Source organism: Euprymna scolopes, chromosome 41 (genome assembly GCF_053919585.1).
Source record: "Euprymna scolopes isolate OS-2025 chromosome 41, ASM5391958v1, whole genome shotgun sequence".
NCBI lineage: Eukaryota > Metazoa > Mollusca > Cephalopoda > Sepiida > Sepiolidae > Euprymna > Euprymna scolopes.
Window position 1 is genome coordinate 44,524,125 of NC_136522.1, and position 14,014 is coordinate 44,538,138.

Genomic DNA, 14,014 nt, shown 5'->3' on the forward strand with positions numbered 1-14,014 from the left:
ACGGAATGAAAAGGTGGGTTTATTAGGGCCACACTTGTGCGGTGTTGATTCCTTGGAGGCATGTCCCGTCTGTGTTTTCCCCTTCTTTTGGTGGGTTATATGTGTGATCTGCTTTGTTTGCAGACTGGTGGACGCTTCAAGTAGTTGACCTGTCCCCCTGTCGTCTTAATCTAACAGTTTGACATCATTGTGCTCTGCGTTTGTCACTGGCTGTCCGCGTGCGTCTGCGCATGCGCTCCTCAAATGCTACATGCCCTCCTCAAACTGGCAGAAGTGTTTGGCAAGGATAGCAGTGCAGAATGGGTAATTGACACTGGGAGGAGGCTTTAGTGTGCCTGTACAATGTTAATGACGGAGAAAATATCAATCATCTCTGACTAAGGCGCTTTAAAGAAAATATTGCATAAAGCTCAAGGTCTGTTGAGATCAAATCATTGCTACCAACAAGAGCAGCGTCGAAATCCCACAACCTTCGAGTTTGCTTCCAAATTGAGGAATGGAAATGTATAAATTAGCTAAAACGAGTGGGGACGGAAAAGTTCAGGTGGTAAATTATAATCAATAAAGACTGACTTGCCACCTAGTCCTGTAAATTTGTTTGGCTATAATTAGATCTCCCTGTACTTAAAGGTGTACTACAGCAAGATGCAGTTACAGGAAACATGTTATCTATTGGTCAACCTTGCGTGATAATTGCAAAGGCCTTCACTGCACCAACTCACCACAGTCTAGATTTTGATAATGATGAAGTTACCTTTGACAAGAAATGTTCTTTGTTCCGTTCATGAACTTGTTCTGTGGTGGTTATGCAAAAGCCCTGTCCCAGCATTCGACCATCTGACCATTTTTTTATTGTAAATTGTACTTATGGTGTACCTATTTTTTATGAGATGTCAGGAATTAATGTGAAAATTGTTGCCTTCAAAAAGTTTACTTATTCTGTTTTGGTACCTTTTATATTCACATTTGTATAAGAAATAAAAAAACATGAAAACAATGGCAGAGGATTGTCATTTCCTGGTGTTTGTTTATTATTAAGCATATAGATACCTATCAGTACAATTTAAAACATCAAAAAAATATCAAGCTGACTTGGGATGAACTTTGTGTGGGTTCTCATGCAAATTGTTTTTGTTTTGTTTTTTTTTTGTTTTTTGATTGAATAAAGTTTTTTTGTCAGGAAAAAACGTTTATTTTTGTCAGTAATTGTCAGGAATACTAGCCATACTTGTCAGGCAATGTCAGGAATTTTATGTTTCGAAATTTTAATATTGTTTAGTTTGATTTTAAAGATGGCGGCCGTCGACATCTTTCGGCAAGGTTATTTGTGGTAAACTTTTTATCTGAAAAAAAAGGTTATCCATGCCCAATATGCAAGTTGAAAACCTTTGTTAACAATTTGTTTAAGGTTCAGTCATATTTTGATTGGACTATGAAATGATAATTTTTAATTTTCATTCTTTTGTTTTGTGAATTTCTTTTTAATCTTTTAATTTTTGTAAAAATCTTTTAGATATTTAGTCAAATTATGTCATTTTGAATTCGATTGCATTCCGTCAAAAAAATCTTCAATTTTTTTCCAGGCCCTTTCGGATCTGTCCAATAGTAATCTGCTTTGTGCTCTTCTCAACGCTTTCATAGTCGACATATTCCCGAGTGAATTCCTCATTAATGACAGGTGAAACAATCCACCAATTTATTTGTATTTCTTTGTTTTATTTCTTCTAAAATGAAAAATCTAAAAGAAAATCATTCTCAAAATCAAGATACGTTTTAGATTTAAAAATTTTTTTAGATGAGGCTTTCGATAATCTCGATTATTTCGATAATTTCGATTCTTCAGACTATTTTTCTCATTTGAAGTGTTATTATCTTCTCGCAAATCGGTAGAGAATTTCGAATGAAATGCTTTATTTGATGAATTATTTACTTGTTTTCTTTCTTATTTGTTTTCGCTTCTTCTTCATCCCCATACTTCCCTCTTTTCTTCTGTTTTTATCCTCTTCTTGTTTCTTCTCTTCTTTTTTCTTACCTGCATTTTTCTCATTTTTTCGCTTTACGTTTTCTTGTCTCTTGTTCTTCTCTATTACCACTACTTCCTTTTCTTATTACCCTTCTTTTTCCTCTTCAACTCATCCTCTTCTTTTTTCTATTCATTTTTCTTTACTTCTTTCTTTACTTCTTTCCACTTCTTTCCTTCCATTTAGCCTATCGATTACTTATCCTTTTTCTTCTGCTTCCTCTACTTCATTCTTCTTATTATTTCCTTGTTTTTCTCTTTATTTTTTATTTTTTATTTATTTCTCTCTTCTTCATTTTTTCTCTTTTTTTTTTCAAAAACTGATACTTAGTTAGTTTACTTTTTCTTGCATTTTCTCTCTTTTCGTGTTGTACTTTTTTTATTATATATTTTTCTTAATGAAACATTTCCTCCTCATCGTTAATCTCTTCTTCCTTATTTTTTGTTTTCCGTTACTTTTTCTTCTGAATAATGTACTCTCTTTCTCCCTTCTGCGTTTTCTCCTTCTCCGTTCCTCCGCCCCTTTTTGGTTCTTGGTATTAACTTAAACGCATCCAACTATAAGATCTCAATACTGGAAATGTTGCGGCGTGTGGAGTTACGCATGAGTTACCAATACACCCAGTTCTAGTCTAACCTGGATGTTCATTACTGTACCGATTCAACCTCCGGTCAGACAAAACATGTCAACTAATTAAGCTCTTTTACGTCCCTTCATCCTAACTATATCCTGTGGAAAAATCCACATTTGGTAGTTTTGCTGAACGTGGAATTTTTATATATTACGGAGCCTGTACCAGTAGCGATTAAGTTAGCTGGTATGTCAGTATAAATGTCCACAAGAGTCGTGTTGGGAACATGGTGATAACCAAAACAGAATCGTTCCATGAGTTGAATGAAATATTGGTGATTGACAGAGGCAAGAGGTCAAAGGCCATAGATAAAATAGGGGTGGAACGATGACGAATGACAGACATCACATTTTTGGAGTGGGAGAAAATTTTTAGATCAGTTCTGTCCGTGAAGCCATGCGAACGAGACACGACCCATTATGATCTCATGTATGGAAATTTTTATTCCTCTTAGTTAAACGGAAGAGCCAACCGACGGTCACGCATGAAACGCGGCGAAGAGAATAAAAAAAACGTATAAACATCCACAGCGCATATATGTGTAAAGATTTTATTTCGTTATATAAAAAATTTACATAATTAACCATCTTTTTTTCCATCATACCTCTTGGAGTTTCCTTAATAAATTAAGAAGAAAGTATCATTTACATACATTTTGCTTAGAAAATATATACGTGTAAAACAAAGTAATCCACAAATGAATCGCATAGAAGAAATGCTTTATTTTAATAAAATATTATCCAATGGTGGTTGAGATACCGTAAAAATTTATAAACAACGAATCATGTTTTTCTTTTTACATAGAAAACTGGAAAATATAATTTATCATATTTTCCTTTATGTTCCTCTTCTTCGACGTCATTTCTCCGCCTTTTTTATATATCTTTCTTCTTTATTTTTATTGTTTAAATTTTGTATTTTCAAAGTTTTCTAATATATGAGCAAGACATAAAAAAGTGTGTTGTTTATTTCAGGTCGACTACCGATCTCGTGCTGCGAACAATAGAAGACATATTTGAAATACGGTCGCCTTTTACTACAGAAGATTTGTTTGAAGTAAATTTTTCAATTATTTCTCACATAGACGTTTATAAAGTTATGTATATGCAGATGTGCATATATCTGCATATACAAGATTTGTTCTTCAACAAAGTAACCGATCATTATGAATGTTAAAAGACATTTGATAGGCGAAAGGGGTGGAAATGTGAGTTGTATTTAGTTTGATTTTATGTTATAAGCGAAACGAGGGGGTAAAAGCTGTTCACGATAAATTCGAATGCGTTAAATTTATTAAGCTTAACAAAAACGTTCTAGAATGTGCGTTGGCTACGCGAGATAAACATCAGGGGTGCTAGTTCCGTTATCTCACGTAGCCAACGCACCGTTCCCGACAGTTCAAAATACAACCGCTAAGCGACATCGCGCGGATCTTTACTACTGACTTTTCTTTCTCCAACTTTACAACATGACAAGAAGAAGAAGAAGAAGAAGAAGAAGAAGAAGAAGAAGAAGAAGAAGAAGAAGAAGAAAGAAAGAAAGAAAGAAAGAAAGATAGAAAGAAAGAAAAAAATATAATATTGACGATAGAGTTTGACTCTGAAATATATTTTATTTTATTTAAATTAATCAACGCTTAATAACGGAACTCACACCCTTGCTATATCTATATAATTATAAAACTCAAATTAGCTTGTACGGGTGTTCTAACCCAACATCCGGTTTACGACTTCCGGTTGCGCATGCGTACATAAACATAAACCCATAACAGAGTAAACAAATAAATAGAAACCGCTAGACCGGTTTCGTTTGAACAAACGGACCTTCTTAGAAAATTTAAATTTATTGAATAAAAAACTTCAAGATATGGTAAGGAAACGCAAAACGTGATTACAAATAATACGTATAATCATCCACCTGCTTCATATATACGATATATTTTATACTAAATACGCGACAATAAAACGTACTGTTTTACTGTGTACGTTTTCAGCGTCCTAATTTTTGTCGCGTTTAAATTATCCAAATAAAAAAGTGTTAATACTTTCTGCATTTTTTACATCGTTCATTTCCGTATAACGTTTAACATATTTTAATGCAATTTTCTTACAAATAAATATACTTTAACTCGTTGACAACCATAAGAGCATTTTACAACGGCGATTTATCTACCGCCTTTCTTTTTTTTAATTTATTCTCCATTTTTTAAAACACTCATACATTTTCTTCTACACTACCAACATAAATAAATAACCCCGAAAATATGTTTTTTAATTGCGTTACAAATAAATAATCAGCGCAACAATTAAAAGTATTGTTTTACTGTGTACGTTTGCAACGTCCCAATTGTTTGTTTTTTTTTCGCGTTTAAATTAAAAGGTATATCAAAATTTGAATTTAACTTTAAGTATTATGGTATCTGTTCAGTGCACATTTACCTATAAGTATGGCAAACCACTAATAATTCAATGGCTGTAAGTTTTTTTTTCAAAAATAAACAATTATAAACAGAACGACTCATAGAAATTTATATATATTCTTTTTTTCATTTTAATATACTTGCATAGAAATGTTTCTGTCACAAAACTATTTTCTTTACGTCACAAGTGTCACGCTCATACATTAATTCCATACCTAATATAACATACTGGCCCAACAGGTCACGAGTAGTCTAGTATATATATATATATATATATATATATATATATATATATATATATATATATATATATAATTTGCGCCGTGCGAAGTTATTTTCAGGTAAAGCAGAACAAGAATCGATATCCGTAAGATGCGTTTATTCAATAGTTGACATTACTAATGAAGAAGTTCGTTAAAACAACTAACATATGCATGAGTGACCGATCACAAAGGACTATTATAGAGATGTAGGAACGCAATATAAAGACCTAGAAATTAAACATATGCGGACATCTTATTTTCAACTTAAGCATGTGAGAATAACCAAATGTATTTTATAACTTAAACATGACAAAAAATCGAAAACGCTATTAAGAAATTTTGACGGACCAACGAAAAATCTATTTAGAACTCAAATGTGACAGGTATATACTATTTCCAACTTAAGCGTGACAAACAAACAAAAATTATATTATAAACCTTGGTTTGGCAAATAAACGGATATGCTATCAAATGTAAGCGTTTAAACAAAAAAAATTCTCTTTCAAATTTCAGCTTGAGGGATCAACGAAATAGCTATTTCAAACTTAAGCGTCACGCATGACAAACTTACTATTTAAAACATTATGATAACAAACCAACGAAAATGATATTTCCAATTTAAGCATGAAAGACCAAGAGACGGATAACAATTCGATTCGTCTATTCAAATATGTGCGTTTAACTATGACAAATTACTGTAATAACATTTCAAATGCCCATGTGACAGACCAACATACTGAAGTCATCTTCTAGATAAGGTTTTGAAGTGAGCGTGACTGTAAATTATTTTTTCTCTTGGACAAGTATGAATCTGCAGTTTGTCTGAAGTATGAATAAAATAGTCGCTAGAACAGACTCAGAATCTTTGTAAAGAAACCTAAACAGAAGAAAGAATGAGGAAAAGCATACCTTAATTTATTATCGTAATTGAGCTGGTTCAACTGCGACATTCGACAAACCATATTTTGTTTTCTCGCTCCCTTCTCTGTATGTAGAGAATCGGTGGTGGTGCGTTTCGCCTGTATCTATATTCATTTATATATTTATTTATATATTCATTTATATATTTATTGTAGACTTCGGAGAATTAAAAAGTCAAAGGTTGCACATCCTTTCTTTTTAAAATGTAGACGAAATAATTCAGAAAGCGTCCGGTCGGACGCACGTTTTTGATTCCCAGTCATTGCTGACGTTTTGATTTTTTTCTCCTTAATATTTCCAGTCCTTGGGTTGCACATCTCATCCACTGATATGTTTACGAACACACATACTAGATAATATCCTACTATCTAACTTGCGTATCTAAATATCTAACAGAAAGCATCCGTCATAACAGGTCATTATCCGTTTTATAGGTATTACTTCGAGTTGTCAACATTTCTTCTCGCAATAAGCAATGTCAGTTCAGGAGAATTGCAGTTGGAGATTGCTTATCAATTCCACAATGCCTTTACACCCGATTCAATACGATAAACATTGTCTATCGAGGAAGAAAACTAATCACTAGTAAATATTATTTTATAGTTAAGAAATTTATGATTCAGTCGATACATTTTCTTTAAATGGTTTTATTTTTTTCTTTTCCAGGGAAATAAGATGTCGATTTGTGCTTATTTTTGTTTTTTCTTCATGGTTGCATGTCGGTATCGTCAATGTCGAGCTGTGATTACGGAAATTGTGAGTTTTATTTTAATTTTATTCTTGTGCTTCGAAAGAATTTGTCATAGTACCAGATATATATATGTGTGTGTGTGTGTGTGTGTGTGTGTGTGTGTGTGTGTGTGTGTGTGTGTGTGTGTGTGTGTGTGTGTGTGTGTGTGTGCGCGCGCGTGTGTGTGTGTGTGCGCGTGTGTGTGTGTGTGCTTTTTAGAGAATGGTTTATACATAGTTAAATTTTTTTGTTGTTTTTGCAATTTGTAACTTGCGATTTTCGGTGACTTCGTCATGTATATACTCAAACACAATTAAACAATGTAATAATTTCTATAATTTATATCCTTTAATTAGTAATCTAATACTAACAGAACATAACTTGAATTTACATCCACGCAAGATATTTTACAATTCATACACAACATAACTTTGTGCATAAAATTGATATAAAGAACTGAATACAATAACACAAAACACATTTATTGCAAGTCGTAAACGCCTAATATAATTTGAATTCTAACGTCGGTTTTGTTCAGAAAATAAACAAGACAGTTCTTTCATGTGATAAACGCATAACATATTTTAAAATACTGACTTGTATGAATTGCTTATCTAAAGTTACGTTCAGAAAGTTTAGATGCCGACGAAACGTTGATGAGTATATAAACAATTTTCGGCATTTTTTTTTTCCTTTTATCATGTTTTATATATATATCTTCTATATATCTATAAAAACAGAGATGTGTGTGCCACAGACGATTTCTGATTGGTTAATCCAATAATCACATCTCCTAAAAAACAATGGTTTCTACGCTCTTACCTTTACCATAAAATATTATGGCTTTATTTATTGTCCATCTTGGAAGGGTTTAATTTTTTAATAACTTGTTATTCACAAATTAAAAAAATACGAAACTAAACTACACGAAATCAAACGCTCCGACAAACTTAATAGTAGTACTAGCAAGCACACGCGCACACACGCACACACACACGTTCACTACCGTCACGTTGTTATGGCAACCAAACAATGTTTACAAAATGTCTACGCACGTTCGTAGACATTTTGTAAACATTGTTTTTAAAAAATAAAAAATAATACTTCTATTATGTTTTAAACGACTGTAATAGTTTACTTTGGAAGTATATTTCATAAAGAAAATTGACAACCCACTTTAAAAACAGAAATTACGAGTTTTATATATTTTATTCGCAGTTTTTTGTTGACTCTTCTGGCGGCCATATTGTAAGCCCTAACGGTATTTTTGGAGATTACCCAAATAAATGTTATCAAAGGCAAGATAAGTTACTTTTCCACCAAACTGGATATATTTTTCGTGTTTTTATTCAATGTAGCATATTTATTCAGCTCGAAAAACGGGTTTGTATTACTGTACACATAAATTCGAAAAAGTTGTCAAAAACCAAATATATAACAAATACATGTTATCAAAGGCAAGATAAGTTACTTTTCTACCAAACTGGATATATTTTTCGTGTTTTTATTCAATGTAACATGTTTATTCAGCTCGAAAACCATACGGTGTTTACCGATGTATTGGAAAATTCAAGATGGCGCCTCACTCCCTCTTTAACACGGTAAGTTTGGGAAAAGGTGTTATAAATAAAAAACTAGAAAAAATACTATTAAAAACCCGCCGAATATATGTCAACCTATGTCACGGTAACATATTGAGCGAGTTTTTAACAGTATTTTATTCAGTTTTTTATTTATAACACCTTTTCCCAAACTTACCGTGTTAAAGAGGGACTAAGACGCCATCTTGAATTTTCCAATACATCGGTAAACACTGTATGGTTTTCGAGCTGAATAAACATGTTACATTGAATAAAAATACGAAAAATATATCCAGTTTGGTAGAAAAGTAACTTATCTTGCCTTTGATAACATTTATTTGTTATATATTTGTTTTTGGCAACTTTTTCGAATCTATGTGTACAGTAATACAAACCCATTAAAAATATTGTTTTTGATTTTGAAAAAATATTGTGGTTCATTTGTATTTAAAAATATTGTGGTTCATTTTGATTAAAAAAAAATCATTTTGATTAAAAAAATTGTTTAATTTTAATATTTGTTTATTGTCTTAACTCATATCAAATGTTTTGCTTGTGTTCTGCTTCAAATATTCATATTCTTACATGCATAATTTTCATTTAATTTTATTAAATAAACTTCAATTTTACTACAAATCAAATCGTGTTCCTTCACTTTTTAAAATGTAATTTATAAGTAATTAAAGAACGCATTCTAATCTTTAAAATCTATAATACAACGAAATATTTAATTGCTTATAATACTTAAACAAACAACTTGTGTTTTTTTTATTATTTTTTTATTATTAATATTAGATGAGTTTCAGTATAAATCATCGTGTTCTTTATTTCAATCCAATTTGGAAGTTTTGTAAATGTATATGATGTTTATAATGACCTATGATTGCGTATTTATATACATTATTTTCCCTATCCTTCTGTTCATCGTACATCTTTTACTCCCAAACTTAAACATGGTGGGTGCATAGAATTCATTTACCGATACAAAAGAAATGATAAGTAAATAAATCCATAAATAAATATTATAAATGGTTTATTTTAATACTTGCCAGGATGCGGAGGAAAATGAATGAAGGGGGAGGGGAATGAAATAAAAACATTTTGGAAACAGATTAAGTTTGAAAGAATTGCTTTGCACAGAAAGAAATTAATGAAAAAAGAATAAAATTAAATTTCTTTTCCTTCTTGATTTCTTTTAGTTTTTTATGAAAAAGGAAGTCAAAATTAAGACTATAAAAAACAATTTTTATTAAGAGCGAACCTCAGTCGTCAGGTCTGTAAAAAAAACGTGGAATAATCAAGAAATGTTTTCTAATACATTTTTTTTTTTTACTTATGTGTTCATTTGTCTCTTTGAAGTTCGTTTGTTTAATATATCGGTTTGCAATATCACTTTGTCATTCTGTCAGACTCAAATTTTAAATCTACATATCTATAAAAGTGAAAGTGTGTGTGTGTGTGTGTGTGTGTCTGTGTACATTTCCCTACGAAATAACTCTGTCAATTTTTAGTCTACAGACTCGAAATTATACAGGGTACTGAGATTTGGAAAAATCTATGTGATCGGTTTTTAGCCAGAAATTTGGCGATTAAGGGGTCAAAGTTCAACGATTTGAGCTTTGAGAACTCGACAAACTTCTCCGACAATTTTGGGTCTACACCCTTGAAATTTTAGATATAGGTTCCGTGGACATGGATTTAACTTAATAACTTGATTTGAGGCCAAAACAATAAATTTTCAGGGGTCATAATAGGGGTCAAAGTTTAAAAAATTACCCCTTTTTTTTGCTCAGCATACACCTCCAAACACCCGGGCAACGCCGGGCACCCATGCTAGTATATCTATAAAAACAGAGATGTGTGTGCCACAGACGATTTCTGATTGGTTAATCCAATAATCACATCTCCTAAAAAACAATGGTTTCTACGCTCTTACCTTTACCATAAAATATTATGGCTTTATTTATTGTCCATCTTGGAAGGGTTTAATTTTTTAATAACTTGTTATTCACAAATTAAAAAAATACGAAACTAAACTACACGAAATCAAACGCTCCGACAAACTTAATAGTAGTACTAGCAAGCACACGCGCACACACGCACACACACACGTTCACTACCGTCACGTTGTTATGGCAACCAAACAATGTTTACAAAATGTCTACGCACGTTCGTAGACATTTTGTAAACATTGTTTTTAAAAAATAAAAAATAATACTTCTATTATGTTTTAAACGACTGTAATAGTTTATTTTGGAAGTATATTTCATAAAGAAAATTGACAACCCACTTTAAAAACAGAAATTACGAGTTTTATATATTTTATTCGCAGTTTTTTGTTGACTCTTCTGGCGGCCATGTTGTAAGCCCTAACGGTATTTTTGGAGATTACCCAAATAAATGTTATCAAAGGCAAGATAAGTTACTTTTCCACCAAACTGGATATATTTTTCGTGTTTTTATTCAATGTAGCATATTTATTCAGCTCGAAAAACGGGTTTGTATTACTGTACACATAAATTCGAAAAAGTTGTCAAAAACCAAATATATAACAAATACATGTTATCAAAGGCAAGATAAGTTACTTTTCTACCAAACTGGATATATTTTTCGTGTTTTTATTCAATGTAACATGTTTATTCAGCTCGAAAACCATACGGTGTTTACCGATGTATTGGAAAATTCAAGATGGCGCCTCACTCCCTCTTTAACACGGTAAGTTTGGGAAAAGGTGTTATAAATAAAAAACTAGAAAAAATACTATTAAAAACCCGCCGAATATATGTCAACCTATGTCACGGTAACATATTGAGCGAGTTTTTAACAGTATTTTATTCAGTTTTTTATTTATAACACCTTTTCCCAAACTTACCGTGTTCAAGAGGGACTAAGACGCCATCTTGAATTTTCCAATACATCGGTAAACACTGTATGGTTTTCGAGCTGAATAAACATGTTACATTGAATAAAAATACGAAAAATATATCCAGTTTGGTAGAAAAGTAACTTATCTTGAGTCCAAAAAAATAAATTTTCAGGGGTCATAATAGGGGTCAAAGTTTAAAAAATTACCCCTTTTTTTTGCTCAGCATACACCTCCAAACACCCGGGCAACGCCGGGCACCCATGCTAGTATATATATATATATATATATATATATATATATATATATATATATATATATGGAGCGAGAGAGAGAGAGAGAGAGCAGAAACGATAAATAATCTTTTTTTTATTTTCTTGTTTAATTTAATAAAATTTGCCGAATGATTTTTATCTTATTCAAAGAATTTAACCTGAACTAAATAGTTGACCTAACAGATCACATTTTTCAGTACTTTGTAAATCTACCGTCCTTTCATTTTTATGCTAGCAATAACTTACGTACTTACTTATAATCTAATAAGATCTAATAAGAAAAAATGTTTGTCTGCATTCGCATGACTTCTTAAATTCTGACGTCTTCTTTTCGGTTGCAAACACTCGACTCTCTTCTCACGAATTCGTTTTTCTGGCATTTGCCAATTCATTCATATGCAAATTAATGCATCTCAAACCACACGGCTCCATCATTTCTTAAATATCATTTCACATACAAACTCGTGTCCAAATCGGCACATACATCTCAATGGGCTCTTAGAACACATCAGACACAACTTGCTTTCAATACACGACACCAGACACAGCTGGTTCTCCCTGCACGATCTCAGACACAGCTGGCTCTCTACACCACCCTTGACATAGCTGACTCTCAATGCACGACCCCAGACACAGCTTACTCTTTCTATAAGACCTCAGATACAACTGACTCTCCACACAACCTCAGACACAGGTTACTCTAAATGCATAACCCCAGATACAGCTGACTTATTCTACACCACCAGACAGTCTCCTCTAAATATACGACCCCGGACACAGTCTACTTTCAATATACGGCCCCAGGCACAGCTTGTTCACTTAACACCACCTTTCACATCTGGCGCTATATATACAATTAGACTAAACTAGCCATGCGTATAGGAGTAGATACAGCTGGCTCTTTACATTCTTGTTGAAACATTCGACTCGAATCGTAATTATCTACCCCATAAAATGTCGACCCCAATTTTTGAAAGTTCCGATTTGAATCGTAATCTAATACTTTCTATACTTCGACACGAATCGCAATTTAATCTTGTCATTTCACGACGACGACAATTATCCAATATCCGACCCACGAATGTTTACTTAAATTTCTCTATAGCACGACGACAATTTTCAGAAAGTTTAACTTTCGGATACCTATTTTAAATTCTCCATAACACGACGACAATTTTTGCAAGGTCTAAATTTTGAATGCATATTTAAAACCCTCCATAACATGATGTTAATTTTCACAATGTCTGACTTTGGAATGCTTATTTAAAATTTTCCATAACACGAACATTTTCAAGAAGGCTGAATCTAATTTTTTATGTTAAAATCTTCATAAGATGAGGATAATTTTTTTTAAATCCCTCTCCCGAATTCTTCATGACATGCCGTCGCTAACTGTAAAAATCCACCTCTCATCTTGGTAGAATCAAGTTTATTTTTCTTCATGCTGAAATAGCTTGTAATCAAATAACGTCTAAAAAGAAAAAATGATTGACTTGCATTCCGACGTGTTTTCTTAGGTATAAAACACTAGACTCCTTTTTCTCTGGAATTCGTTTTTCTTATAGTAACCAATTTAACCATATGCAAATTAATACATTTCAAAACACATTAATCATGCGTCACAGTCGTAATGTTAAATTATTTTATCATTTTCTTATTATCCAGGAACACCTCAGAAGTGCAATCGTCTCATTGGAATGCATTGTTAAAAACACCGTCGAATTAACGAAAGAAAAAACCTTAAAAAGAAAGTATGAACATTTAAAAAACATAAAAACTCACAGAAGAAGTAAGAATCATGATTATATTCAGGGTATTTGTCTCTATTTCCTGTCGGAAATTTCAAAGTCTTTTACCCAAAATCAAACACGGTAGAAAATTTAAATAAAAATATTTGGCGTTCGATGGAGAACCCCTTTAATGTTTTCTTGGCATATTACTAATAAAATAATTCCCTATGCTTTTTATAAAGTACAAGCACGGCTACCCGGTATTGCCCGGAAACAAAAGTGTAAGATAACTTCTTTTTTCTCTCTTCTTGTTTTCTTCTCACTACCATATTTCTTCTTCGCCCATCCAATTCCCCCTTCTATGCTATACACACGTTTATAACTCGAGTGGCCTTAAAGGAAATAACTTTATGACAAAAATCAGAGTTACTTCTTTACACGATAACATTAAAACATCGTTTGTATATTTTGAAAATATTAAAATATATGTAAACGACTATTTGGCCCATAAATAATGAATTTTTTATGCATGTGACGGCAATTTTTAAAAAATGACAAAATTTGTGGCGGTTTGTTGTTTA

The 14,014-nt window shown here is 32.2% G+C and overlaps 1 protein-coding gene across 4 annotated transcripts in view; it reads left to right on the top strand.

Moving 5' to 3' along the window:
- Nucleotides 1-14,014, top strand: part of LOC145266488 (uncharacterized) — a 167,585-nt gene that overhangs the window by 74,914 nt on the left and 78,657 nt on the right. For all 4 annotated transcript variants that reach the window (XM_080122207.1, XM_080122210.1, XM_080122208.1 and 1 more), the window contains 4 exons: nucleotides 1,584-1,678; nucleotides 3,627-3,708; nucleotides 6,922-7,011; nucleotides 13,369-13,492. In XM_080122207.1, coding sequence (XP_079978333.1) covers nucleotides 1,584-1,678; nucleotides 3,627-3,708; nucleotides 6,922-7,011; nucleotides 13,369-13,492 — 391 coding nt within the window. The remainder of the gene's footprint in view (nucleotides 1-1,583; nucleotides 1,679-3,626; nucleotides 3,709-6,921; nucleotides 7,012-13,368; nucleotides 13,493-14,014) is intronic.